Source organism: Amblyomma mixtum, chromosome 2 (assembly GCF_055824585.1).
Source record: "Amblyomma mixtum isolate Tamu chromosome 2, ASM5582458v1, whole genome shotgun sequence".
In the NCBI taxonomy this organism is placed as follows: Eukaryota; Metazoa; Arthropoda; class Arachnida; order Ixodida; family Ixodidae; genus Amblyomma; species Amblyomma mixtum.
This window is the reverse complement of record NC_143013.1, coordinates 39,640,743-39,668,240: the sequence shown is the minus strand read 5'-3', so window position 1 is coordinate 39,668,240 and position 27,498 is coordinate 39,640,743. Positions and strand designations below refer to the sequence as shown.

The 27,498-nt window shown below is 50.9% G+C and overlaps 1 protein-coding gene across 2 annotated transcripts; it reads left to right on the top strand.

The window, feature by feature from the left end:
* Positions 1 to 615: 615 nt before the first annotated feature.
* On the top strand, positions 616 to 13,274 carry LOC149359052 (uncharacterized). 2 transcript variants are annotated; one of them, XM_089571231.1, is made up of 3 exons: positions 616 to 846; positions 7,706 to 8,054; positions 8,555 to 13,274. In XM_089571231.1, exons 1-3 carry the CDS (start codon positions 835 to 837, stop codon positions 10,051 to 10,053), a joined length of 1,860 nt encoding a protein of 619 aa, XP_089427357.1. In that variant the 5' UTR covers positions 616 to 834; the 3' UTR covers positions 10,054 to 13,274. The 2 variants fall into 2 exon arrangements, with proteins under 2 accessions (XP_089427357.1, XP_089427356.1); XM_089571230.1 differs by having other exon boundaries at positions 8,450 to 13,274.
* Positions 13,275 to 27,498: the final 14,224 nt, after the last annotated feature.

Genomic DNA, 27,498 nt, shown 5'->3' with positions numbered 1-27,498 from the left:
GTCCGGAGTTGATGTGCATCGTTTATCTAAAAAATTCAGAAATGAGCTTCATACGTACATTAATTGAGCATCCGACAGCTTGAAGAGGAACTGTTCAACTACAGGCGTGCTGATATTCCAAACAAAGTTCGTCACTGGTCTAATTTGTTATTCGTCTTAGCAAAGACCCAGCACCAAAGAAAAGGCGAACATTGAGCTATGGGGAGGACACCGGGAAGGCCCAGAACCGCTGCGGCCTGCATGCATATTTTTTGACTAAAATTCACGTAATCCTCCGGCGCAAGAGATCACCGCGAGGTTCCCGCAGATGACAATCGCACCCAGCGAGCGCAGGAAGGGCGCACGTCCGAGCGGCAGCGGCGAGAGGAGGAGATTCACACCAGGGCAGCACCCGCTTTCTCCCACCCCTCTCTCTTTCCTCCTTTCCCCTCGGACAGAGTTGCAAGCGGTGTCGGCGAGGCGGTGCGCCGGAACTGGGTCACTGGACGCGGCCCGCGCACCCGGCTTCGGCTACGAGAGTGAAAGCGCGGTGTGATGGGAGTGGGAAGGGCTGCGCCGTATATAAGCGGCGATTAGAGGGAAAGCTCGCCGATTACGCTCTGTCCGCACTCCGTCTGTCCACCTCGACGACAACAGCGCACTCCGGGGTGTGAGACCAGCGCAGCGTCACCGCTCCGAGTCGATACTGTGCTTTGCCGCATAGCGCCTCGTCGCGCCGGTAGACGGGATTACACACGTGCTGTGGTGCTTGGTGGTGCGAACTTCGAGGGCCCCGTCTTCTTTCTTCCGCTCTCTCTCGCTCGTCCGGGAGGGCCCGTGAAAACTGCGATAGCCATGCGGATAGTGGTACGTAGTACGTGCTGCGGCCGATCGCAGCGTTTTTCTCTCCAATGCACTTTGCTTGTATTTCCTCGAATGGCTTGTTCCCGCGCCTGGAAAAAGATAACACGAGGAAACATGATGTTCCGCGTGGGTTCGTCTGCGCCACTAAGATCTATCGAAGCCGATTAACGACGTTACTCACAGTTAAGACAATGGGTTGCCCATGCCAGGAACGGGCCCTGCGAGCACATTTGTCGGTGACGGCAGCGAAGGGTTCAAATGCTTTAGAAGAACAATTTAGCTCCAAGAGGACAAAGCGAGCTTTATGCGGCATGCCTACCGTTTATGTACTTGTCCATATACCTATACAATTTGTTCTCGCTAGAAGCTTAAGTATTGCAGGTTCTGTGTGGAAGGCATTACAGTTCCATAGTTAGGAAAACCAGTAGTGATTTGCTCTGGAAAGCTCAGCACAGGAATTTCAATCACTGCAGGAGGAGGACAATAATTTATTTCTTCGGCCTCTGGAGCCGGTTTAGGTGGTGTTGAGCCGGTGCTAGATGGCTGGAAGCCCTTAGTCCTCGGTGACCTTGAAAGCCCGCTAAAAAAGTCTTTTTCGTCCGCATAAAACTGTTTACAAATCATCTTCCCAGCTGTGGTAACCCTCACTTCATTGTAGCGAATATGAGTTCGAGTTCGTAATCAACCGGTCGTGACGACAGAGAAGTTTCGCTGCTGATCACAATATCGCATGTCAGGAAGCTCTCAGAATCAAAGATCGAGTTTACGTTAAAACGAAATGCACAAGGCTGCCTGGAGGCGGATTAACTCTAACAGCGGCGAACGTTTAACTCGAACTCCGACGTTCACGTCGTAGCATCTCCGCGGCAATAGAGCTTCTTTTCTACCTTTTTGACCCACTTAGTTCATACCTCACTATTGCGCCCAATTACTTAGCGTGTGGACATTTTGTTTTTTTAGTACTACTAGTTCGTTGCCAACTAAAGTAACTGACTTCTCTCCGATTTTTTTTTTAAGTGTAAAAAAAAAAGAAAACGACTCTCATTGAGCAAAAGAAACTATATATCTATTGCAGCATCGACGCTGCTAGCACGAATGAATGCAGCATGAAGAATAGCCGAATGGATTTCTTTTTTAAAAATATATGGGAGTAGAAAGCTGCGGGAGCTAGGCAACGCTAAAATCATCGCTCTTACGTAAAATCATCGCTAAAATCATCGCTCTTGCAGTTTCATCAGTGAAGATCTTCAGCCAAATGCTCTCTGCATCAACAGAATGATCGTGGCAGTGAGAGTATTATGCCCATACGCTTTGTGCATTAATGCCTTGTCTCCTTAGTAGTGCTTAAACGAAAAAAGAAAAAGTGTGTGTGTGTGTGGGGGGGGGGGGGGGGAGACAAGAAGCTCTGGATTCCCGTTTAGTCGTTCGGTATCGAATGCCTCCATTTAGCGACATGCCAGAAGCATATGCGTGGCTCTTCGTTACATTCTGTGCTAGCACCGACTGATGTGGTCGCATCTCTCAAATGCATGAAAAAAAAAAAAACACTTTACGTCAATTGTTGCTGTGCCTCAAGAACTGGCCGTCCACTTCCCCCCCCAAACTCCCTTGCCATCATCAGATTTTTTTTTTCCTCTTAAAAATAATTTCCGTGCTTTAGGGCTAATGCTGCCTCGTCCTCGTATTGTAAGTTAGGATTCTGTATACAAAGAGGCAAAGCGCGGAATAGAGTTAAGGATCTCCTCGCGACTATATATATTCATGACTATGTTCATGCTGCATATCACAGCCTAATTCGATGAGGAATCGCCGCATGTGGAGCAGCTTTCATACAAGGGCGTCGTTTACGGAATGAAATTTACGTGATCAGGGTTATGCAGCCACAACTCGAAGCGATGTGCTTTCCCCCAATGTTTCGGTAGTCGAAGAAAAATCTGTCTAGTTTTGAACGAAAAATTAGCATAGCGCTGCGTCAGGCAGCGAAGCATAAATCGACACAGACTGCAGATGTGGCGTTGGCTATAGGCGTCACTTTTGCTGTCTTTGGAATAATTAGAGCCAGACTTCAGACGACTTCCGCCCACATTTTCCTATATAACCGTCTGCAGGCTGGACGGCGCCGAGTAATATGCAGAAGGAAAGTATTTGAGTGGTCAGCTTATATTTGCTTTTATATTTGCGCTCATAGCAAATATAAAAAGACCATGCACACACAGGCATAGGACTACAACAAAGAAACAAGCCACTCGCTTGTCCATGACTGCGCACAAAAAGCCAGCTGTCTTTGAAAGCAAGTAAATCATCCGAAAACAGTAGTATTTTTTAAAATTATGTAAAATATTGTTGTTGTTTTTACTTGCTTAAGCTGAATGCCGCTTTCACCTGCCGCGGTGGCTCAATGGCTTTGGCGTCCGGCTGCTGTTCCCGTGGTCGCGCGTTTGATCCCGGCCGCGGCGGCGGCATTTCGATAAAGGCGAAATACAAGCGCCCTTGTGATGTGCGATGACAGCACAAATTAAAGAGCCCCAGCTGGTCTAAATTAATCTGGAGCCTTCCACTAGAGCACCCCTCATAGCCCATGCGTATCTTTAGTACGTCAAAGCTCACAATTCACAATTTGAAAGCACCTTTCCATCCATATCCTCCGTTTGCCATTGTACTTGACCACGCAGGCCAAAAAAGTATGCAAACTTCAGGGAACCAACCAGAAACAAAATCTCAAGCGAATTGCGAGAACGGAAATTCATTCATTCATTCAGTTAAAGGTATTTATTTCCGCAACCCAGCACCAACAGCTGACAAAGGCGCCTTTAGCCGCTAGGTCTCGTTGAATGTTTGAACAAAATGTCGTTTAGCCACCCACTCACTTCCCCATTTAAGTTAGTGTATCATATCACGGTCTCCAGGACAATTTTGTTTCAGCCGGTCCTCATTCGTTTGACCTCCGGCAAACTCCTGCGTTTCCTTTGACGGACAGCGACTCTTCGTCCTGCCTTGGCGGGCCCCCCGAAGTTGAACGCGGCAATCGGCGAACTGCGGAACCGCAGAGAAGTGTCTCTGCGCAGCCGCTCATGCGTGAAGCAAATTGGCCGCACGTGCTTACACACGCGGCGACCAAAAGGCGAACTGCCCACGGTTGGCCGGTGCTCCGTACGGAGCCGGCTTGGCCGTCCGTCCAGGAGGCCTTGCGCAAACCGCGCTACAACAGGAGCAGCCTTCGGCACTGCAGCGATGTCTCGGAGAGCGAGCTTGTTTGCTCCTTTCTGCGCCGTTCTCACTTCGGTCGAGCGGCGCTGCGTTTAACGACGCTCACGGGGGCTCTGGGTGGGAGGGTGGCGAGTCCGAGAAATGCGGGAAAGGGAGCGACTCAACGCGGACCGAAATGCGTGACTGATCCCCTGCCCGATATCCCGGTTGCGAGACTGGACACCGCCGCGGCCCACGAGGCGACGCACGCGGGGAAAAACGCCGGTTCCTGTCCGCTGGCTTCTGTGCAATCGCGTCGCTCACAGCGCTCTGGTACGGCCGTGGCTCGGAACGCCGCGTCCGTGGACCGCGCGACTTCGCCGTGGGCGGTTTTGGAGGGAGAGGTATACCAAGCGGAGGGCTTCAACGGTTGTCTGCTCTTAAGCAAGACTCCGGGCTGGGTCAGTCGGTGTAATGACAGCCCTCAAACAGAGCGAAGAACTGCGCTGTTAAAGGGCCACGAAAGCTGCGCTTTCGCGTGTTTAGGTCGTGTCCCGCCCCACGTGTACTTAGCCTTGTTTCTCGTTGTGACTAACGTAGTTCATCGTTGTTTTCCACTGGTGGTCGCCGAGAGTAACCGCTCCATATTCGCCAGCCCCCGACCGCGGCGTTTCGCGTCCAAAATGAAATTAACAAAAGAAAGTGCAGTGTGTCTAAAAAGGCGCGTAAACGCGGCAGTACGTAAAACTGTGGAGGGACAGCAAGAAATACAGCATGACTGGAACCTCCGAGGTCCACTACGTGAAGAACATACAGAGTCTGTTTCGGAGATTCTCCACGTACGTCGACACGCTTCTTGGAGGAATTGTCGTACGGCCGTGTGATGCAGCTTTGAGTCCTCTCAATCTGAAGGCTCTTGGCAGCATATGACACCCTCTTTCTTAAGCCACAGCTGTGCAGAACCAGCTTTAACCATATACACGCGTTAAAGCTAGGAACCTTACACAAACAGTGGACACGGACAAAAATGATGCGCACTTATAAAATTGAAGCACCACTGGATTCATTTACAAGCTATGTAAACAGGAAGAAATGCATAGAAAAAGCCTACAGGTGAACAAGCAACAAGAACAACAAGTGCGTCAAGTCGTTACAGTGTTCGCCGTCATCTATGTTTTTTGAGACCGTCTCTGCGACTGGATTCGCTGCAATCTTAAGCAAACTTATTTCTCAGGATAAATCCACCGACCATTTCACGAACCTCCGAGTAAAATTCGGAGACGCAGGTTTTTACAATTTTCAACGCTGAATTCCTCAAGATAATTAAGAGAAATCCTTGCTCTATGCATACTTTTACCTTGAGTGTTACCTTTTAATTCCTCCTACATCCGGCCCACTGCTTTCATCTATCCCCCCATACAGCTGTTCTTATTAACATAACAGATTAGCATCCCTAGACCACTCGGACTGCCCCTGTTTTCACCCTGTTCCTTTCTGCAAAAAAAAAAGGGGGGGAAGGGGGGGGGGGGGGGGCAGGAAAATCATATAACTTCGCAATTATTCTGACATCCTCATGACGACAGCGTCAAATCTTGAGGTTAATAACAACAAATAATTAACAAATCTGTTTGTATTTTCTCTTTACTGAGCGCAAAAATACTCTTGAGATGCTCTATTTTTAAGTTAAGAAAATTGCTTCTAGCTGTAGCGGCTGCAATCCTTTCAATGAAGAATTAACAACATGTTAGTTATCCCTGCAGGAACAGGATGCGTCTGAACGAGCTTGCTCATGATGTGGAAAACGAAACAGCGCAGGATGAACAAGACCATAGAATAAAGAGCGGCACAGAAAAAAAAAAAAACATGGACACCTAATTACATTATGTGTTGGCACTGCGACAGCATCCGAAGCTGTTCACGCCAGAGAAGGAGCTCCAGCAAGCCTCTGTTATGCATAGATTCCTCTTCTGGAGGTTCTCTATTTTGCACGTAGGCCTGTTGTTGTTTGAGCATATTTTCTTGGTCATTAGTCTACATCACCTCACTACCTGCCACGGTTGACAGGTGGGGGCTTCACGCAGACAACCCGTGCAGACCGCCGTTCTGGCGACATAACGTCCCTCCAGCCAATAGGATTTTTTCAGCCTGACGACGTCATAGGTAACATCACTTCTAGCCAGCCAGTCAGCGAATTTTATCACGACGACGCCGGATGCCGCCGGGTTTTTTACTCCAATTAGGCTTTTAATGCTATTGCTTTAAAACTTCTGGCACTCCTTAACACAGGGGGTAATACACGTGTTGCACTCGTATACGTCTGTGTGTGAGGCGCTGCAATGTGTGGCCTCCCTTTCATGTCCTATAGTTTTGCGCCGTATTCTTATTTCTTCTCTGAGAGGAACATGATCACGAACATCACTTTTCTGTCTTGTTCCCGGTGTACAGTGGGCGGCAAAAATTACGCGACGAGAGTGACAGGAAGAAAACAATATATTTTGGCGACGACATGCAAGCCATTTTTTTAAAATGCTCGAAAATATGAGGGGACTTGCATGCTACATCCATTGGCATGAATCCGACCGCACGCATCCTGCAAGACTTTTGTCTACTATCCGTAAATATTATCTTGACCATGGTCTGCTTTTCATTTAAAAAGACTCCGCCAGCTTTTCTTAAATTTTTGCGCCACATTCGTGTTGCTGATTCGATTCACATATCTCAATATATACACTGAAAATTGCCCGTTGCAGCTGTTAAATAAAAGAGTAAATAAATAAAATAGAAAATACGCTGCTGTCCTTGCGTGACTAGGTGTTCGGTGTACCACCAAGAACATGCGCCCCGTGCTTTATTATTTCATGTATTTGACGCCAACAAGTCCTCGAGAAGTTTTTTTTTTTTTTTTTCTACGCATGTTTCTCCTGTTTGCTCACTGTGTTATGCTCTCCGGCAGGAAAACGTTGTTACTTTGAGATGCTGAGTTCCTTCTTCAGCAAGCAGCACGAACGAAGACCGTGCTTTCGCATGCGTCAATGAAAAGGTATACCGGCCTTTGGGAGTCCTAAACCCATCATATGTCCGAAGTACTAGAACTGCCTTGCCGTCCGCAATTTTGGGTGGCGAAGAGACATATTCTCTAACACAAAGGGCCATTATCTCAGAGAGCAGAACGAGCATGACCAGGGCGTCCGCAGAGACAAGTCAGAACCTCAGAGCGTCCTTCACTAAGACTTCAATAAGAGTCGGCGGCTAAACCAACTGGTGGTGGACCACTGCTCCGTCAAGAATGTGCAGGACTAATAGAATGAACTGACAACATGCGACCGTCGGGCCTACACTAATTGCCAAAGTTCGTTGACTCTAGTTGGGTGCTACCATTTCGACCGCAAGGCGGTTAATACGTAAGGTAACTTATCCCATTGATCAACAAGCAGTGTTTCGAACCCATCACAAAAGGACCACAGAAATAAAGAAACAGGGCGAACTCTCCGCATTTGATCTTTGTTGCAAGTATGTTTCAAGGTTGCACTGCAGAATGCACCCGAATGCAAGAGAAACATAAGATTAGTGTCAGCAGTCCAGCGTTCAAGATGACGACGTTAAGAGGGTTTCGGCAAATCGTCTTACACATGACGTCATATAGACTAACTCATTTCTTCTTCTGCTTGCGGTGCAGTTCGTGTTGGCGCTGATGGTCGGCGCCGCGCTCGCTGGCGACGACAAGGACAGCTTCTCGATTGGTCTGGGCGTCCTTTCCCCGTCGTACAGTCAGAAGATCGGACCCGACGGCAACACCAAGGTCGACTTCAACCAGGAGAAGGACGGCTTCTCCTTCTCGGTCAGCAGCGGCGAGCCGAACGCTAAGACTGCGTCGGGCGGTGTCAAACCTTACTCGCACATAACCTTCAGCCAGCAGTTCCAGGATCCCGCGGCCGCCAAGAAGCAGGCTGCAGCTGGCGGCGCCGAACTGCAGCAGGTCGCCCAGCACCAACCTGCTCAGTACGCAGGCCAACAGGGTGCCTATGGTACGTAGTCACTTCTTTCCTTTTCCTCTGCTTACTGGGACGAGTTTTGTCTGTACCACGTCGTAGAGACGAAGACGAGCCGGTGAGAGGGTCTGGACATTATACCTTACAGATTAGGGAAAGGTACGAAATACGGACATTGTCTAACAAGCCATTCATACTAAGTACACAGCGGCCAAAAATTGTCTGTGCGAGTTAGAGGGTTCACAGAAGGGTGAGAAGCGCTTCCGAAGCACTCAATTTCACAGGATCCAGGATGACCATAGGGGCTTTGTTTCGCACTGCATGCGCTGTCTTAAAGCTTATGTCCGCCGTCTGCACGCTTGGGAGATGACACGTTCGGCTCAACAGCCCCTAAGGGAAAGTCATAGGGCCTGTTGTGGGCTCAGGTGCAGGTCCTGCAGGAGGACAGGCTGGCGGTTCTGCTTTCAGCCCACCCTACAATCCCGGACAACAGGATGCCAGGCTACAGCAGTTCGTGCCTTCCGCCTTCCCTGCAGGAGCGCCACAGGCTGGAGGCGCGTCTCAGTACGCCGGAGGAGCACCGCAGTACGCCGGAGGAGCCGCTCAGTACGCCGGAGGAGCCCCTCAGTACGGCGGAGGAGCAGCTCAGTACGGCGGAGGAGCAGCTCAGTACGCCGGAGGAGCAGCTCAGTACGCCGGAGGAGCAGCTCAGTACGCCGGTGGCGCACCTCAGTACGCCGGTGGCGCACCTCAGTACGCCGGTGGAGCTCCCCAGTATGCCGGAGACGGCGGCCTGGCACAGTACGGAGGCGGACCCGCCCAGGGAGTGCAGTACGCACCTGCGCCGCAAGCCGCCGTCGCTGGTGGGTACGGCGGCGGCAACTCTCTGGCAGCTTTCGGCGGCGCCGGGTACGGCGCTGGCGCCCAACAGGCCGGCTACGGTGGTGGCCTGAACAACGACCAGAATGCCGCCTTGGCCGCCGTGCAGCAAGTGCTCAACGCCCAGCGGCAGCAGGCACAACCGCTTCCCCAGGCCCAGGCATATACGGCCCCTCAGGCCCAGGCATATACGGCCCCTCAGGCCCAGGCATACGCAGCTCCCCAGGCCCAGACATACGCAGCCCCCCAGGCCCAGGCCTACGGTGCTCCGCAGCAGCAAGCTTTCTCTCTTCCCCAGCACCTATTCGCTGCTCCGCAGCAGGCCTACGGTGCAGCGCAGCAGCCGTACGAAGCTCAGCAGCAGCCCGCATTCAGCGCCGGAACTCACGGTAGTGGACAGGCCCTGGCTCTTGCCTACGGGGCCGGAGGCGCGGGAGGTGCCCAGGGTGCAGGTTACGCTGGAGGTTTCCAGCCGTCCGCTGGATACGGCGCACCCGCGGCCGCCGACACAGGCATTGCTCCCAGGTACGGGGCGAATATCTACGGTCCCGCCCAGGCCTTCGTTCCAGCGCCCGGGGCTGGCCAGGGCTACGGTGCCGGAGCCAGCGCGGCCGCCCATCAAGGAGGTTACGGAGGCGCAGCAGCAGGAGGTTACGGAGGTGCAGCTGGAGGAGGCTACGCAGGCGCAGCAGGCGGTGGCCAGGGCGTCGCCCTCCAGACGGGCCACGGAGGAGCCGTCATCGGCGCTGCGCTCCAAGGCTACGGGACCTCCGCTGGAGCAGCAGCGGCTGGTGTGCAGAACTACGGCGGAGGTCCCCTCGCCGGAGTAGCCTTCCAGGGCTACGGCCAGGGAGCTGGCGCGGCCCTTCAGGGCTACGCCGGAGGAGCTTCTGGAGCGCAGGGCGTGTCGTACAGTCCCGCCGCCGCCTACGGAGGTACCCAGCTTGCGGGGCAGGGAGCCCCGGGTGTCCACTATGCCTCGGGCTCGACGCTCAGGCTACAGGCGGCCCCATATGCGGCTGCCCTGACTGCTGGCGGCCAGGGAGCTGGCGGACCTGGTGGACATGGCGGACCTGGCGGATACGGCGCAGCTTCCTCCGCACAGCTCCACGCGTACAGGCCTCGGGCCCAGGCTGGCTACAAGGACAAAAAGTGAATGGGGTAGACCAGTATGACAAGGTTTTTCTTAACGGAAGCTATTGGAGGACTGCAGCGGTACGATTTGAACTGCCGCTCTTTAAACCCGCCGTCGGGGCCAAAGCAGATTCTGTATTTATTCTATCCGTCACGTGCTGCTTGTCGGCGGCTATTTAATTGCGGCAGTTTGACTCGTTCTTACTCGCAAGCGATGCAGACCGCTTATGAGTCTTAGTCAGCGCTTTACGATGCATAAAAGGGTTTTCGTGACGTTTAGTTTTAGCTTGAGAAGAAAAAAAAATGTATAGAAAACCGTCCTGTTAAGTACTACTCCAAAACTACGCGATGCATTTTACAAGACCTTGCCAACCCCTTGTCTTGTTTTATTCTGAAACATTCTTCAGAAATGTCTACAAAAATTTTACGAATAAGGAATTCACTACCCATGACAGCGCTGCAAACTATGGTTCCCTCAAGAAAATATTTCGCGCTATCGTACAATTCATTCACCATATTCCCTTGTCTTTGAATGTGACTGATGAGCATTTGACGTTTGCTCACATTAACGAGCGGAACAGGATTTCCGCTTTGCCAACGTTAAGGAATGCCATTTCTCCCCAAGACATATATGCGCATGCATACGCTCTGAAATGCAGTCCTTCAACACATCGATCGATAAGTCGTACGTAATGCGAGTCTGTAACTTTTGGAGCACTCCCTGTTTATCCGGGACATTGCCTTCGGGCGGTGCTAATTCGCTCCAAGGCAAATCAACAGCGCTTCCCCAAGCTACACGTGTGCCATCGCGTTCACGCCCTCTGGTCTCAGCCAATCAGCGCACGCTGAAGGGAGGACCAGTTCCGAAAGGGACAGACTCGCAGCATGGCCCCCTGTATTAATGTCTCTGTCCAGCTCCGCTGCTACGCGCAGTAGCTTTTGTCATTTACAGTTCACCCTGTTAGCTGCCACACTATACTGCGTGACTTGTAAATACGAAACCATCCCGGTGTGTGAAGAGGTGCGAGCGCCTGAGGGTGAGGGAGCGAAATGGAAAGTTAGGCCAGGCTGGTGCGTCATGGTTCTGTAGGGAACCAACGCACGGAGCACAGGACTGATCAGAATATGACGGAAGCGTCGACCGGGCCGTACTAAACACGAGCTGCTCTCATAACGTCTGGACGTCTGTGCGCAGTCAGTCCAAAATATGTGTTGGAAGAAAACAGAAAAACAAATCTAATCTTAAATAGGAGAACAGAAGAGTTTCTCGAACAAACTGTATAAAGCGTGGAACTCAAAATTATCAATGATCACTGGTATTTGCCTATGTTGCAAGTAGAGATGTAAAATTTCAAGAAATTTTGAATGGCATGAAAAAAACCATTCTTTTCAGGGTTTTTTTCATGAAAAATTGGAAATTTTGCAAAACGTGTCAAAAACAGATTTATTTGCAACAGCACAACGATCAATAATAATGCTCCGAAGTAAAGTCGAATATGCAGTTATAGATGACATATTGTGAAACGAACTTGTTCTATTGCACCGAGAAGATAAATAATGATTTGCACTTCAGGCGAATATGGAGATCTAAATATCATATTTGTGGAACGAACTTCTTGTTCTATTGCACCGAGAAAGAAAACATGAAAACTGATCTATAAGTCACTCCATATCGGACTCATAGTCACTGTCGCTGGATGCGGCACTACGCGCAGCAGCATGGATTGAAGTTGTGTCCACAGCTAGGTTCGACTGCACATACACGAGCTTTCGTACGCGTTCCCCTGAAAGCCTGTTGCGAGTCCTTGTTCGCACGTTTCCGAAACGTGACCAGTTTCGTTCGCAGCTGGCGGTTGATGGTGGCATCTGCAGCAGTCGGCAAGCCAGACGAGTTAGCGGCTGGTTGGTGCAAAGGCCTTGCCACCAGGTAGATGGGGCCACGTGCTTCGCTGAGTCCCAGACCCCTGTCCTGGATCAAATTCCTGCGGATGTCCTGTACTCTGCTACGTTGGAAATCAAGAAGCTAGGCTTGTATTTGGCTAAAACCGCTTACGTGCACAGCAGCCTATGTTATTTATGCTGTGTGTGTCGCGCTGTAAAATTTGCAGCCATTTTGTTCTACTTCAGCCGTGAGTTCAAGTATTAGTGTGTTTTTAAATTAAGCCTGGATTTTACATGTGACCTGGCCTTCAACCCGCGTACTCGCAGCACGAACATTTTAAAAGCACTACCTGGCACCGGCGATGACCACTGCTCTCCAATCGTTCAACGATGCACACTGTAATGGTTATCAAAGGAAAAACAAAAACCTAAACTGAAAGCAAGCAATCATAAGACCTTGAAATTGCATTGTGAAATTTTCGATGTTTCTTTCCATTTTTGCTCGTCTGAAAAAAACGAAAAAAACCGTTTTTTTTCCAAAATTGCACTGTTTTTTTCAGGCCTTCACATCTCTAGTTGCAAGGTGACAAAGGACACTAGCCTTTTGGAACAGCGGTAGAGAAGTAATCACGTGAGTCAGGCGGAGAAATAGCCGACAGGCCACTGTAAGGCTAATTCCGCTTGTACACTTACGCCACCGCCACCACCACCACCATAAGCGCCATAAACGTAAATTGACATCTTTTAGAATGAGTACTGCTTCAGTTATTAGATCACGTTATCCTACATTTGTTCCACTAAATGGTAAGTATCAGTACAATATGTTTTGGCGACTAATGATTCGACCAAATGCCAAATCATTTCACTGATTTAACGTGAGTATCAGTAAAGGAACCTCTCGCCCCGAATGTGCAACGTAGCATGATGTCTCATGCGGAGGCTCTGGAATCATTGTGCAGACCGTTCCACTCGGTCTACTGAAGCATCGTTTCGTGCGAAACACCTCGGCTGACATTAACTTCATAAAATTCTCACTGAAATTCTGGTAGACGTTCTACTGCAACTTGCCAATCCCTTCCATACGTAGAAACTGAACTGTTCCGTTTCTGGCCCAGCTGTGCCTTTGACGCTCCCTCACCTGGCGATTCTGCATGCTGCGCCTTTTTATATGTGAGTGACTGACAGATGCGCCCACCCTTCCCGTGTCCCTCCAGTTTCTTTCGTCTTTCTATTGTTTTCTATCTTGTTTTTGTTACCTTTACTGTTTTGTTTGTTGCATTTTATAGGTTTACTATATAGCTTTCAACTGTAGCTCAATCCGCGCGATTGTGGTGTTCAGTGCGTTTGAATAAAAGGCACGATCGTGCCGTTGTCATGTTTTGCTTTCTTTTTCTCGCATCGATGCCTCCTTGCTCATCCCTCGTAACTGAAGCATGGAGCTGACACCCTGCCTAGATGTGCCAAAAAGTGGCGCTTTCAAAAGGACAACCTACAGAACAGACATACAGCCTTTGTCAAAAGTTTGGAGCCCAGGGGGTTTGCTTCTGAGCCACACTGTGTGGTTCGTAATGCATCTCTAGCGTTCCAAATTTCTTGAAGGTAAAAAGATTTCTGGTCCTGTCTTCTCCAATGGGTAGGGCTGCCACGAATGCTTCAGGAGTCCCCCTACAAAGCTTGGAAGCAAACCCCCTGGGCTCTAAACTTTCGACAAAGACTATACTTATGTCGTCATATCGTCATAGCTATTTCTCATAAGCGTAGTTCATTTTGGTTATCATAGATTTCCTTCTTTGTTTTTGTCCTTCCCTACGAGCGCTTTAAAGATTTCCGAGGCGTCCTCGACGCTTTATGCAACGCCCCTCTATGACCTGTTTCATTTCAGGTAACCCAGAGAATGCAGGCCGCAGTCCCCATACTAATGGGGTCTAGTCCTCTCTCGGTATGCGCCCCGTATCTCGCCAACACGTCGGGTAGATTTTGCGAAGCAGGCGGCGGCCCCGAGAGGAATCTGAGTCGCTCGTTCGTTGCGGAAATCCGTCGGCCCACGCGCTCCAACTCCTCCAGCGCGCTGCGCAGTCGGAGGCAATTTCAAGATTATCGCCCGAGCGTCTACCGAACTAGACCACGACGGCTCGGCGCAGTCCAGCGATCCTATAGCCTCTGCGGCCCCCCGTTTCCGAACAATGACAGCGAAGAAGGAAAAACAAGAGAGCAAGAAACGTGGCCAGTTACTCAGCTGCCGGAAGCACTGTGTATGTAGCTGAGGTCAGCGGAGGGGATATGCAAGCCTGTTCGAAGTCACCGTCACAACTATTCACTGATCTCTTCCGTTATCCTATTCTAAGAAGGAAGTAATAGTAAGAGAACGCACAGGCTTCGTGTTTGTAGTCGGCCCGATGCTTCAGCGATAACCTTCGAATAGCTGCTGGCGGCACGCGTCCGAAACGGGCGGCAAGGGGAAAGCTAGTGGCGACACCAGCGGGACACTTGGAGAACTCGGCGCGTGCAGTGGTTACGCCCCAGCGCCGCAAAACGGCTCGGAGTTTTTTGGGGAGATGGCAGCCGGCGATAAAGGCTTCGCGCGCACTGGGACGGAGTAACTTTCTTTTCTACTTTTGCAATTTTAGCGCGGTACGTATTATAGGAGGAACCGTTATATCCGGAAGGGGCTTTCTGGACGCTTCTCGTTGAGCGTGCGTCGTGAGCACGTGTCCCCGGGCGCTCTTCGCCCCGGTTACGCCCGCCTTCCTTCCGCGGGAGGAGGTCCGGCAGCGAGCCACTTCGCAGTGCCGGCGCCGCACTTTACGGGCGCACGCGGCAGCGTATGTGCGTACCATACTTTACGGGATGTAGTCCGCGCGCTATGCGTCATGGGAGACCAAAATTTCTCGTTGCTGTTTTAAATAGCTCTAAGGGCTCTTCCCTGAGTCTTCTTGTCAACAGCTTTCGAGCGGAAGCTTTGCCAAAAGTGCTTGCATTTTGAGCCCCCACACTAGGTGAAAGAAATGCACCTAGGGAAGGTAATAATTGATAACTTCGTATAAATGCAATCCTATCGATTTCTAAAGTGATAAAATATAAGTTGCTAATTACACTTAGATTTCCTGTACGGGCTAATTAACACAAGAGGCAAGGACGAAATGCATCTTTCAAGGTCATTTCCAAAATTAGTCATCTCTAATTATTTGATGACTATTCACATCAGTATCACCATCAACGACAAGGATCACCATAGCTAGCGGCTTGCCTGAACGAAATGCATTCCGCAACAGACAGGATCAGCAAGCTCGAATGGGACCGCTGGCCGAACAGCGCCCTAAAATAGGGATAGCATAGACGCTACGCTGACTTGTAACTGAGGACTGCGTGCCAGTGGTAGAGGTCCTCCGTTCTGAGTCCAGACTTTCTTTGTGACCTCTTAGTACGCTTTCCATTCTTCACCGAATAACGCAGCAACAAACCCAATAATTCAGGCTCCCCCTGGAAAATTTCTGCGGCTGCACACTAAAGAAACACGGTGGCATATACTGATGTTTATTGCAGCGATTGCCAAAAACGCGCTTTTCTCAACAGTGTGGGCATCAGAAGAAAAGCATCCGTACTTTTCGCCCGCTCATCATTGGTACGAGGTGACAGTAGCAGCTTTGCGGCTCATTGTACCATTGGGTTACGAGGGCCCTCAAGCTTATTGCAGCTCTTACCCTAAGCCTCATCCGTTTCTTGTGGCGGAGCGCCGGCACCACAACACGACATGACACGACAAAACACACACACGCACGCACGCACACACACACACATAATACAATATGGACCCTGGAAGGTGCGGGCAGCAGTCCAGAAAATACAGTATCTTGTACTCTCTCCCTTGACGAAGCCCGGGCGCAACAGTTGCAAAGCGCAGCGTCACAGGGGCCCGTGACTCGCGTGCTTCCTCCTGCGGCGGCGACGACGCCCATGTGGGCACAGACAATCAGCCACGCTCCGCCGATTTCCACGCTCTCTCGGCAGCGCCACACGTCCCGGTGGCTTGTTTCCGCGACCGTCTCTTCCGTACACAGAGCACACAGCAAGCACGAGCGCCAGATGGTCACGTTCTGCCCGGAATTCCCGCTGTGCGTGTGTGTATGTCTCAGTTAAGCTGTCTCTTCCCATGGATATCTCGCTCACTCTGTGCTCCTGGTTCGGCCACAGCGGGGCGTGGCGGTTCTTTGGTGCAGGGCACCGGTCCGTGTCCGAGCTATGCGTGCGTTATGCGCATGGTCGCCCTGCGAGGAAGGGTATATACGCGCCGCTTCTGTGTTTGACCGTGACAAACAATGGACACAGGATGTACTCTGTGGGGTCGTTGAATGGAAATCACGGACTCTACACAGCGCACAGGCTATAGCACGCTGATGCGGCACACTTGTGGCATGCGTACACGTGTCCGGTCGCACTGTGCGAGACAGGGTAAGCATATATACCGGTTCCGTGTATGGCCATGACAAAAGTTAGACATTGAATGGAATGTCTCGCGTCTCTGGATTGGAACGATGGACTGTACGGAGGACACAGCTAGATAGAAAGAAGGAATTAGCTTTTGCTAATTCTGCAGTTCTCTGCAACTATACACACTGAGTCTATCGAGCAGAGGCTGCGTAAGCCTTCCGTTATATGTACGAAATTAAACAATTGTTTTACCTAGCGAGCAGACGGAAGAGTACAAGTTGGTCGCGTCGTCGCTGATCTTGCACTTACCTGTAGCAACAAAAATAGATGCACCAGCGAAATGATACAGCGTGATTTGTTGAGCACTGCGCACCTGCACTTGAAAGCATGCTCAAGGGGGACAGAACAAATATTCAAGTTAATTGATCAATATAAAGAAACATAAAGCATTCCTTCCAGAAGTAGTAGGTTCTTATCTTGTATTCACTGCATAAATTCTAATGAACAGCAACTATTTATCCATGGTCATTGCACCCGCAAGTAATTTTGGCGCCTCTGTTAAGCAAAGACGTTCTATTTCACGGAATGCATTGGATCAAGGATCGAATCATTTTTAACGGACAGTGCAATATCTTGCGCCACGAAGGTTAATTGCAGCCACTGAAACCGTTCGTGAGACACTGGTCACTGGACCAGATCTCGTGCACCGTGCCTGTATGAAAACTTTGCATGTATAGAACGTGAGAAGAAATGCAAGTTCTTTGTTAATAGCGAAGAAATCGGCGTTCTTGTAATCATAATAAGTTGTACAGACTTGAATAACACATCAAGGGCTAGTTGGTTCATTACAAGGCAGAACAGCGCAAGCTACACACGGACAAGAAAGTAGACGAGACACACACAGACTTATTAGGATGAAGGGAAACGTTTAAACTGAACAACACATTGATCACTTAACCCCTGAATATAAGCTGATGGTAAAACAAGATCCGGAGAAGTAGTCAGTATCGGGTTTAATAGATTAGCGGTATTTTCTGAACACCGGGTAGGCCGATCGAGGAAGTCGTGCGAGATTTTAAATTCATACAAGGCTGGAAGAACAAGGAACACTCAGATGAACTTCCAACCCCACCAGGGTGGTCCGCCTACCAGTTGATTGCAGAGAAATTGCATTCGCCTATAGAGAACAAGAGAGGTGAATGTAATTATACTATTCATAGCATCACGCTGATCAAAGTAAAAACTATTACATGATGACAGTGACCTATCACAAACACAGAAAATAAAGCTTTGGTGACCAACTTTTACACATGTTCAAATGAATTTCAGGGAAGTGTCCAACGTCGCTACGCCAGGTGCAAATGAATATTTACGCAGTACAAAGAGGATATCGCCGCTCCGCGCATGCCAGGGTCATATCGACGAAGTGTGAAAACGTTTTCTCACTTCAGAAATTTCATGATCAGAATATTTATATCGGGAAGGATTAATGTTTCAGCGGAGCAAGTATCGATAATAGAAGATAACGCGTTGAGCTTGCTGCAAACACTGCGCTCATTAGTGTAAACGACAGACAGGCTTTTGCGAGATTGCGTGTATGATTTCTGCGGAGAAAAAGGTGGCGAATCACTTCTCTTGGAGTCGCATACGATGATGCTGTTAGCCGTCTCACTGGTCTGCATGTTTTCGGCCTCGCACACGAGGTTGGTAACAAAGCAAATTGAGTAATATTTTAGTGCGGAAGCACTATTCCGAAGGGTCAACGCCGAGCAAGATGTTGGGATGTTTGTATGCTTGCAATATTTGTGGGTTTTTGCCAAGTGAAAGCAATAAATAAAAAGAAATAAAATAAATATCCACGACTGGCAGTGGAACCGCGGCGGCGCGAACAGATAAGCTTCGCAGGCCGCTGTGCGAGAGCGCTAGGCTACCGCCGCTTTTTTTCATTCATGGTATTTATTCTACATGGTTATGTACAGAAAGTGTGTGTGTGTGTGAGAGAGAGAGAGAGAGAGAGTGTGTGCGTGTGTGAGAGAGAGAGTGTGTGTGAGAGAGAGAGAGAGCGTCTGTGTGTGTGAGAGAAAGAGATAGAGAGAGAGTGTGTGTGCGTGTGTGTGTGCGTGTGTGTGAGAGAGAGAGAGAGAGTGTGTGTGTGTGAGAGAGAGAGTGTGTCTGTGTGTGTGAGAGAGAGAAGGAGAGAGAGAGAGTGTGTGTGTGTGTGTGTGTGTGAGAGAGAGTGTGTGTCTCTGTGCGTGTGTGTGAGAGAGAGAGTGTGTGTGTGTGTGTGAGAGAGAGAGTGTGTGTGTGTGAGAGAGAGAGAGTGTGTGTGTGTGAGTGTGAGAGAGAGTGTCTGTGTGTGTGAGAGAAAGAGATAGAGAGAGAGTGTGTGTGCATGTGTGTGTGAGAGAGAGAGTGTGTGTGTGTGTTAGTGTGTGTGTGTGTGTGAGAGAGAGAGAGTGTCTGTGTGTGTGAGAGAGAGAAAGAGAGAGAGAGTTTGTTTGTGTGTGTGTGTGTGAGAGAGAGAGAGAGATAGAGTGTGTGTCTGTGTGCGTGTGTGAGAAGAGAGTGTGTGTGTGTGTGAGAGAGATAGAGTGTGTGTGTGTGTGTGTGAGAGAGAGAGAGTGTGTGTGTGTGTGTGAGAGAGAGAGAGTGTCTGTGTGTGTGAGAGAGAGAAAGAGATAGAGAGAGAGTGTGTGTGTGAGAGTGTGAGAGAGAGAGTGTCTGTGTGTGTGAGAGAGAAAGAGATAGAGAGAGTGTGTGTGTGCGTGTGCGTGTGTGTGTGAGAGAGAGAGTGTGTGTGTGTGTGAGAGAGAGAGAGTGTGTGTTAGTGTGTGTGTGAGAGAGAGAGAGAGAGTGTGTGTCTGTGTGAGAGAGAAAGAGAGAGAGAGTGTGTGCGTGAGAGAGATAGAGTGTGTGCGTGTGTGTGTGTGAGAGAGAGAGAGTGTGTCTGTGTGTGTGTGAGAGAGAAAGAGAGAGAGAGAGAGAGAGTGAGTGATAGAGTGTGTGTGTGCGTGAGAGAGAGAGAGTGTGTGTGTGTGTGTGTGTGCGCGTGCGTGTGTGCGCTCGCGCGCGCGCACAAAAACAAAAACTATTTACAGAGCACCTAGGTAGGCGCTTCATTTTGTCGACCACGCCTCAGTTAAACTGCCGCACTCTCGCGCTGTGCATTGTACATCGTCTTCTTCATCCAATAATATTACTATCAAACCAATATTCGCGCTTTGGGCTATGTGGCGTTAGTGAGTGACAGAGAGATGTGCGTGGCATGCGTTGGCGTGGACAACGTTGTGGCAGAAAGACAGCACTAGAACAATACGCGCTTTCGTTGACAACATTGCTGCAGAAACGCGGCACTGCTGAGCGTAGGCCGCCGGCGTACTGACATTCTTTGTTTACCGAAAACTTCCACTGAAAAAAGCTGATCTCAGAGCCTTTTATCACTAACGCTGGCTCCGCCTTTTTTTTATGTAGAAGGCTTCCAAAAGTTCACTCGCACTCTTTTGTGGCTCCCGCCAAGAGTCTCAATCTCGCTGCCCTTTATTGGCTCCCACGTGTTGGTTCTGCAATGCGCAGGCAAATGTGCACCACTACACCTCTTCAGCGAAGTATAACATGCATGTCGCACAAGTTGTACTAGTTTTATTTTCTTTTTTTCTTTTTCTTCTTGTCGTGAGGGTGTGAAGGACTGTGTACGGGAGGCCTAGGCATGGCCCAAAAGAACTCTCTCCATCGACCAACACCAGAGACACTGTGTCTGGCTCAAAATTATCGCCCTGTCCCGTCAGCGGAGGCGGTTGTGTAGAATGCAGCGGGCGCGACGCAGAGACGTGCGAAATAGCCAGAGGGCAAAAGAGGAGAGGCCGCGCGGGGCGCCCAGCGCGACCACACGCATCCCTGCGGCCCGTTTTGCAGCGCGTCCCCCCCCCCCCCCCCCCCCCCTTTGGCACAGAGACAGGCACGTTTGTGCGTTTGTGTGTGCGCGCATGCACGCCTGCAGACGGCCTTGTTGCGAGGGACGGTCTGTGGACTCGGAGAAGGCTAGGAGTTGGGTCTTTATTAAGGGAAGTTAACCAAAAAGAAAAGAGGGCCCCAGTTCCTTGGAAAGTACAGACTGGCTCCCCGAGCAGCTGCTCTCTTCCGCTGCTAGAGGAGGAATCTCTTTGTCCGTTGACGGCCAAGTTTTCGAATGCCGTGGTCGCGTGTCCAAGCCGCGGTTCTTGGAAGAGACCACCCCGGGTTCCGATGCGAGAAGAGAGAGGACAGCCGTGACCCTCATAAATATGTCAACTTCGAGAGGAGTGCGTCTTCGGCTGAACATGAGACCCGCGTTCGCGAAGAGGCCGGCACCCTGCGGCGCAGAGGGTAGGCCGGGACGCTCGCGGCAAAGAGAGTTTCCCGGAGTTCGCGGGCCCACAGGCCAGCAGTGTCTTGAAACGCAACGGCCTTACTAATGGCTCGAGGTGGCGAGGGAGGCCGGCAAGTTAGCACCAAGAGGGCTCCCAGCAGAGGAGGCGAGGAGGACACCGAAGAAAAAAGAAAGAGAGTCCTCAGAGAGACGCGTTGGGGACAGAAGGGACAGAGGACAGAAGGAGAGGACGGGCAGAGACGGGCGAGGTGGACGGAAGCAGATCGCGCTGGTCTGGAGTCGGTGAGGCCGGACCCGAGGGCATCCGCTGCAAACTGACCGCCAGCCGAGACGCCCAAGAAGCCGGACGCCACAACCCGTCAGAGTACCGCCAGCCGAGACGCCCAAGAAGCCTGACGCCACAACCCGTCACAGTCACCGAAACGTGGGACCGCCACCAGGCTGAGCGCCACCCCCGCCAGAGCAGCCGAGAGCGAGGCAGCGGTGACAGCGATGAGCGGAAGACAGCGGTGAGCGGAACTCCCAGTTTCACCTTCAGGCAGAGTGAGAATAAATTAGGTTGATTCGGAGGCGTTGTGTGTGGCTCATTTCTCCTCGCTTCAGCAGAACCCGTAGATAGCAACAAACAACTGTGTTGCATTGTGACTGACCCCCGACAGGCGGGAACGTCACAAGTGGTGGCAGCGGTGGGATTTTGCTGAAGTTTTGGTGCGAGACATTCACCCTCGTACCGAGGAGAAGGGAGCCAACATGTCGCTACAGGAATCACCGAGTCTTCACGAAGGGTTGATAGGTGCAAATCAGATGCTGTTGGGAGCTGTGATTCCCTTATTCACGGGGGGTGAGAACGGTCCCAAAATAAGGGACTTTCTGGAAATTTTAGAGCAGGTCGGTAATCTGGGCGGATGGCAGGAGAAACAGTTAGTCGGGATGGCGAGATGTAAGATGGTCGGGGCTGCTCTGGACTTTGCGTGGTTGGATGAAGAGGTGGCAGGCGTGACTTCGCATAAATCGTTTAAAGCGCTCGCGCTGAAACGATATGATACTGAGCCGGCGTGCAGGAAGTTTGAGAAGTTTCTAAGCGCGAAGCAGAACACTGATGAGAATGTACGCTCGTTTGCGAGCCGCTTGCGTAGGCTCGGAACGGAGGCTTTTGAGGACGTCGATGGCGATGACACGTCGAAGAGAGAAGCGAGGCGCGAAATCCTTAGGGAGCAGCTGACCTCTATTTTTCTGAATGGGCTCCGCGATCCGGTAAGGAGATTTGCTCTGTCACACGATCCCAAGACATTCGAAGAGGCAGTAGAGGTAGCGTCTAAAGAAGAGCAAATAGAGGAAGTGACGCGCACGAGCACCGCGACTGTCCGACGTGTAGAAAGCAGAGAGGAGAATGGTGATTTTAGTGAACGTCTGGATCGGCTGGAGAAGCTGCTCGAAGAGGTCCTTCGGATACGTGAGGGCCCTCCATCTGGGCAGGCGCGAGAATTGAATCGACGCGTCAAATCAATCGCCTGCTTCTCGTGCGGCAGGTTAGGGCACATCTCACGTTTTTGTCGTCTGCGTCGGGTATCGCACGGGCACATTTCAGGGCGCTTGGACCGCACCGAGCAGCGTAAGAAGGAAGGCGAGGGGAGCCCTGAAGGTATCAAGGAGCTAGATAAAACATCTACTGAGAGCCGTGCAGAGCGAGGGTGTTCAGAAGCGGCAGTGAGCCTATGCACGGACAAAGCAGAAGGAGTTCGCGAGCCAAGGGAGACCAATCACCATTCAGACGCGCTCAGCAGCGCGGCGGACGCAAGGCTAACCGAGGTTCCCCCTGTGATTGAGCAAACCCGCCTGTACGAGGAGCAAAGGAAAGATTTGTCTGTGCTAAAATTGATAAACGAGTGCGAAAGCTCAGAACGAAAAGAGTCAAGATTGTATCATTTGGATTCTTGTGGTTTGCTGCGTTTCAGAGACAAAGCGCACAGTGCCTCAAGCCGAGTAGTTGTCCCTTTGCTAATGAGGAGTGAAGTTGTCAGGTTATGCCACGATATGGAAGGCGGAGGACATTTAGGATTTCAAAAGACCCGCCGGGCGGTTAGCAAAGGCTATTTCTGGCATGGACTGAGACAAGATGTTGCAGAACACTGCAGAACTTGCCGGTGGAGAAAGAAACCGAGGGTGAGCGAATTGCATGGACCACCTCCTGATCTTAGTGTGACTTAGGGGAAGTCTGGGAGTTGCCACGACCATTGAACGGTGCTCATGAGTTCTGCGGTTTCGTGTTTTACATATAGAGGGCGCAGTTGTCTGCCATGTGAAATTTACTCCTCTGCCTGGGGGGACTGAGGGTCCGCCCACATTGTGCCGTGTTGTGAAAGCAGTGCTTGTGCGCGACGACGATGTTTGGCAGTTTTGTCGTACTCGAAATATGAATGCTGCCATAAGATTGAGTTGCGAACTTTGCGACGTACTGTTGGTTGTGAAAGTGCGGTGATCACAAAATTTTCATAGAAAATTTCTTTATAAGAAGAGGGGGTTGTGAAGGACTGTGTACGGGAGGCCTAGGCATGGCCCAAAAGAACTCTCTCCATCGACCAACACCAGAGACACTGTGTCTGGCTCAAAATTATCGCCCTGTCCCGTCAGCGGAGGCGGTTGTGTAGAATGCAGCGGGCGCGACGCAGAGACGTGCGAAATAGCCAGAGGGCAAAAGAGGAGAGGCCGCGCGGGGCGCCCAGCGCGACCACACGCATCCCTGCGGCCCGTTTTGCAGCGCGTCCCCAACTCCCCCCCCCCCCCCCCCCCCTTTGGCACAGAGACAGGCACGTTTGTGCGTTTGTGTGTGCGCGCATGCACGCCTGCAGACGGCCTTGTTGCGAGGGACGGTCTGTGGACTCGGAGAAGGCTAGGAGTTGGGTCTTTATTAAGGGAAGTTAACCAAAAAGAAAAGAGGGCCCCAGTTCCTTGGAAAGTACAGACTGGCTCCCCGAGCAGCTGCTCTCTTCCGCTGCTAGAGGAGGAATCTCTTTGTCCGTTGACGGCCAAGTTTTCGAATGCCGTGGTCGCGTGTCCAAGCCGCGGTTCTTGGAAGAGACCACCCCGGGTTCCGATGCGAGAAGAGAGAGGACAGCCGTGACCCTCATAAATATGTCAACTTCGAGAGGAGTGCGTCTTCGGCTGAACATGAGACCCGCGTTCGCGAAGAGGCCGGCACCCTGCGGCGCAGAGGGTAGGCCGGGACGCTCGCGGCAAAGAGAGTTTCCCGGAGTTCGCGGGCCCACAGGCCAGCAGTGTCTTGAAACGCAACGGCCTTACTAATGGCTCGAGGTGGCGAGGGAGGCCGGCAAGTTAGCACCAAGAGGGCTCCCAGCAGAGGAGGCGAGGAGGACACCGAAGAAAAAAGAAAGAGAGTCCTCAGAGAGACGCGTTGGGGACAGAAGGGACAGAGGACAGAAGGAGAGGACGGGCAGAGACGGGCGAGGTGGACGGAAGCAGATCGCGCTGGTCTGGAGTCGGTGAGGCCGGACCCGAGGGCATCCGCTGCAAACTGACCGCCAGCCGAGACGCCCAAGAAGCCGGACGCCACAACCCGTCAGAGTACCGCCAGCCGAGACGCCCAAGAAGCCTGACGCCACAACCCGTCACAGTCACCGAAACGTGGGACCGCCACCAGGCTGAGCGCCACCCCCGCCAGAGCAGCCGAGAGCGAGGCAGCGGTGACAGCGATGAGCGGAAGACAGCGGTGAGCGGAACTCCCAGTTTCACCTTCAGGCAGAGTGAGAATAAATTAGGTTGATTCGGAGGCGTTGTGTGTGGCTCATTTCTCCTCGCTTCAGCAGAACCCGTAGATAGCAACAAACAACTGTGTTGCATTGTGACTGACCCCCGACAGGCGGGAACGTCACAAGGGTGTGCGCGGCCGGCATGCAGAGACCGCGCAGTGTCGCTTGTCTTCCGCCCCGACTACAGGAGCAACGTTCCGGAATCCCGAGAGGAAACCGGAGAAACCGAGCCCAGTTTTCCGCTCCGCACCAGCCGCGGATCTGTGGAGCCGAGCTGTGCTACGCCCCGACGAGGAAACGCCCGAAGCAGGTGGGGCGCTGAGCCGCCGGGTTCGATGGCGTGCCAGCCGCGCGGAAGTATCCCGCTTCTCTCATCTGGAAGTGACGAGCTGCGCTGACAGATGCGGGCGCGGCACTACGCCTGTCCCTCGCGGTGTTGTGAAATAAATTTTTAAAAAATCTCTGCCTCTCCCGTAACCGAGAGTAGAGTAAGCATGAAATGTTTACGGGCCTAATGTCATCTCGGTGGACACCCGAACCGCACCGTACAGGAAGGGAGGAACGCCACCACCCGTTCAGCGCGATGCCTTGCCATTTGAACGCAAGTTTTTTTTAGGAAAGGAAATGGCGCAGTAATTCTCTGCCATCTCGGTGGACACCCGAACCGCACCGTAAAGGAAGGGAGGAACGCCATCACCCGTTCGGCGCGATGCCTTGCCCTTTGAACGCAGCGCTTCTCCCCCGGGCCCCTGTGCGCCTGCGCGGCTTTGCTTCGATGCGCGAAGCCCCTAAGAGATCACGTATGACAACGAAGTGTATCGTGGAATTTATGGCTTTTTGCACGCGTTATTAGAAATCGGAAATTATAATTCCGTGCATTATCAAACGCACAGCGACTGATATCTTGATAAACATTGAGAAGGCACTGGCAGCAGTTATTTTTTGTGACTCCTTTGGAGACCAACCGGGGCTTGCATGCCGGTCGCGTAGGAGGGCTTAGAGAATCTCGTTAAGTCTCGGTAAGTCTCGTACGATGCCCGGATGTTCTCGTTTCTGTGCCCGGATGATGGCTCTCTGTCTCGGCGTGACGTCACCACACTGCCGACAACGGGGGCTAAAAGCATTTCATGCTTAAAAAGCTGCGTATTTTCACGACTGGAAGAAGTAACCGCTAAATGGCAATGAATGGGACTGCACCATCGACTGAGCCTATGACTGCATGCTCAACACCACAATGGCAGTCTTCGCCACTGCAAGCTCCAAGCAATAGGTTGTCCTTCAAGCTGGTCCAGAAGACCTCTAGAGAGAAAGCATTTAATTTAAGAAAGGATGGCCCAGCGTCGTTTTGCGGAAATAGGGGATATTCAAAATTCCGCAAGTGCGCTTTCTCGCATAACAATGTTGCCCGAAACAAGATGGCTGACCATGCGCTTCCAGCTGAAACAAAGCAACAAAGACTGGTTTTTTGTTTGATTCTTCCAAAATACGTTTCTTACACTCTATCCACACATTTAGCGACTGCCCTGTAGCCCCCGTAGTTCCTTTATAGCGAAGTCGGCCATGTTGCTTGTGGCAACATAGTTATGTGGAAAAGCGCACTTGCGGAATTTTGAATGTCTACTATTGAGGTGTTTATTATTATTTATTTATTTTTTTTGGGGGGGGGGGAGGGTTATAATATCCCAGGATATCAGTTCCTGCGAAGAGTAGAGGACCGTAGGTTCCTGGAAAAGGTCTAGTCGTGCTATAGGTGCTGACTGCGTCGTCTTGTACGCCTTCAGAGATCCGCCTGGGTAGGTGTTTGGTGTCGATGGTGTTAATATCACGTTTTGGATATCTTATGTTTGTTCCTTCCGCTCCTTACTGGTGAGGTTGAGGGTTGAGTGGAAGGCCCTGCGCTATTAGTTCCTCCCGCCGCAGCACGATCTGCGGTTGTTCTCGACTGCCAGGCTGACAAAAACAACTGGCAAGCGGGTCATATGACTGGGCGCTCCGTATTTGGAACGATGGAAAACCGTGTTCGTTTTTAAGCGGGAAGTATGAGACACAGCTTCGCTGTAGTGGCATGAAGGTAATACACTTGGTGTTCCAGAAAAAGGGTACGGATACTGTAGTTCTGAATGGAGCATGAATGGAAGAAATATACTTGGCTGCAAACTTTCTGAGCGCGAGGAGAGTGACGCAAAAAGAGAGCAGAAGAAAAAAGGAAGTCACCGTCGTAGCTCGACAACCGTCTGTTGCTCTACGGATGTCCTCTGCCCGATATATGGTTCCTTGTTTCGTTACTTCCGTTCATTTCTCTTATACCGTTCTATTTCTCGCGAACCCATATCTCGTTTCTCCTTTTTCGATTATTGTTTTCCTCTTCCTGATATTACTCGTTATAGTTGCCCCTTCAGGGCGCAAGAGGGGACTTGCAAAGCGCCGTTTACGGGAATGTGGAGTTTGGTCTTAACGGCCGGGAACGATGTTCGGTGCTTTTTTTTTTTTTTTTACCGCACAGTCCTCTTCTATGCTTTTCGTTGTACTGTTGTGAGCAATATTTTGCAAATAAAAATCTTCGTGAAACCATTTTTTTTTTTAGTCAGCAAGCTCTTGAAGCAGGCATTTTTCTATGAATGCGCATCACAGTTGAAATCTGACATTTCATCTTCCAAGAAATACAAACTAAATCTGTGTTCGTAAACCGTACTAAGCCTTTCTTCTATAGCCGGATATGAGCAAGGCAACGCCCCTTCGAGAACAGCAAAAAGAAAAACCTGTCTACATCTATATTAAAAACTTTGTACGATACAACATGCTCTTTTTCTGAATTTTTGTTTCAAAACGAACAGTACGCATAGACACGTTCACGCACGCACACACACATGCAAACACAAAACTTAAGGGCCAACCGATGAAATTATTCGGTCCGTGGTCAAACACATTCGGCAGCAAACTAAATATCAATTAACGTCATTACGCACGTAGACAAAATGTACAGAGTGAGGAAAAAATGTTGATTCATTAAAACACGTCCTTTATT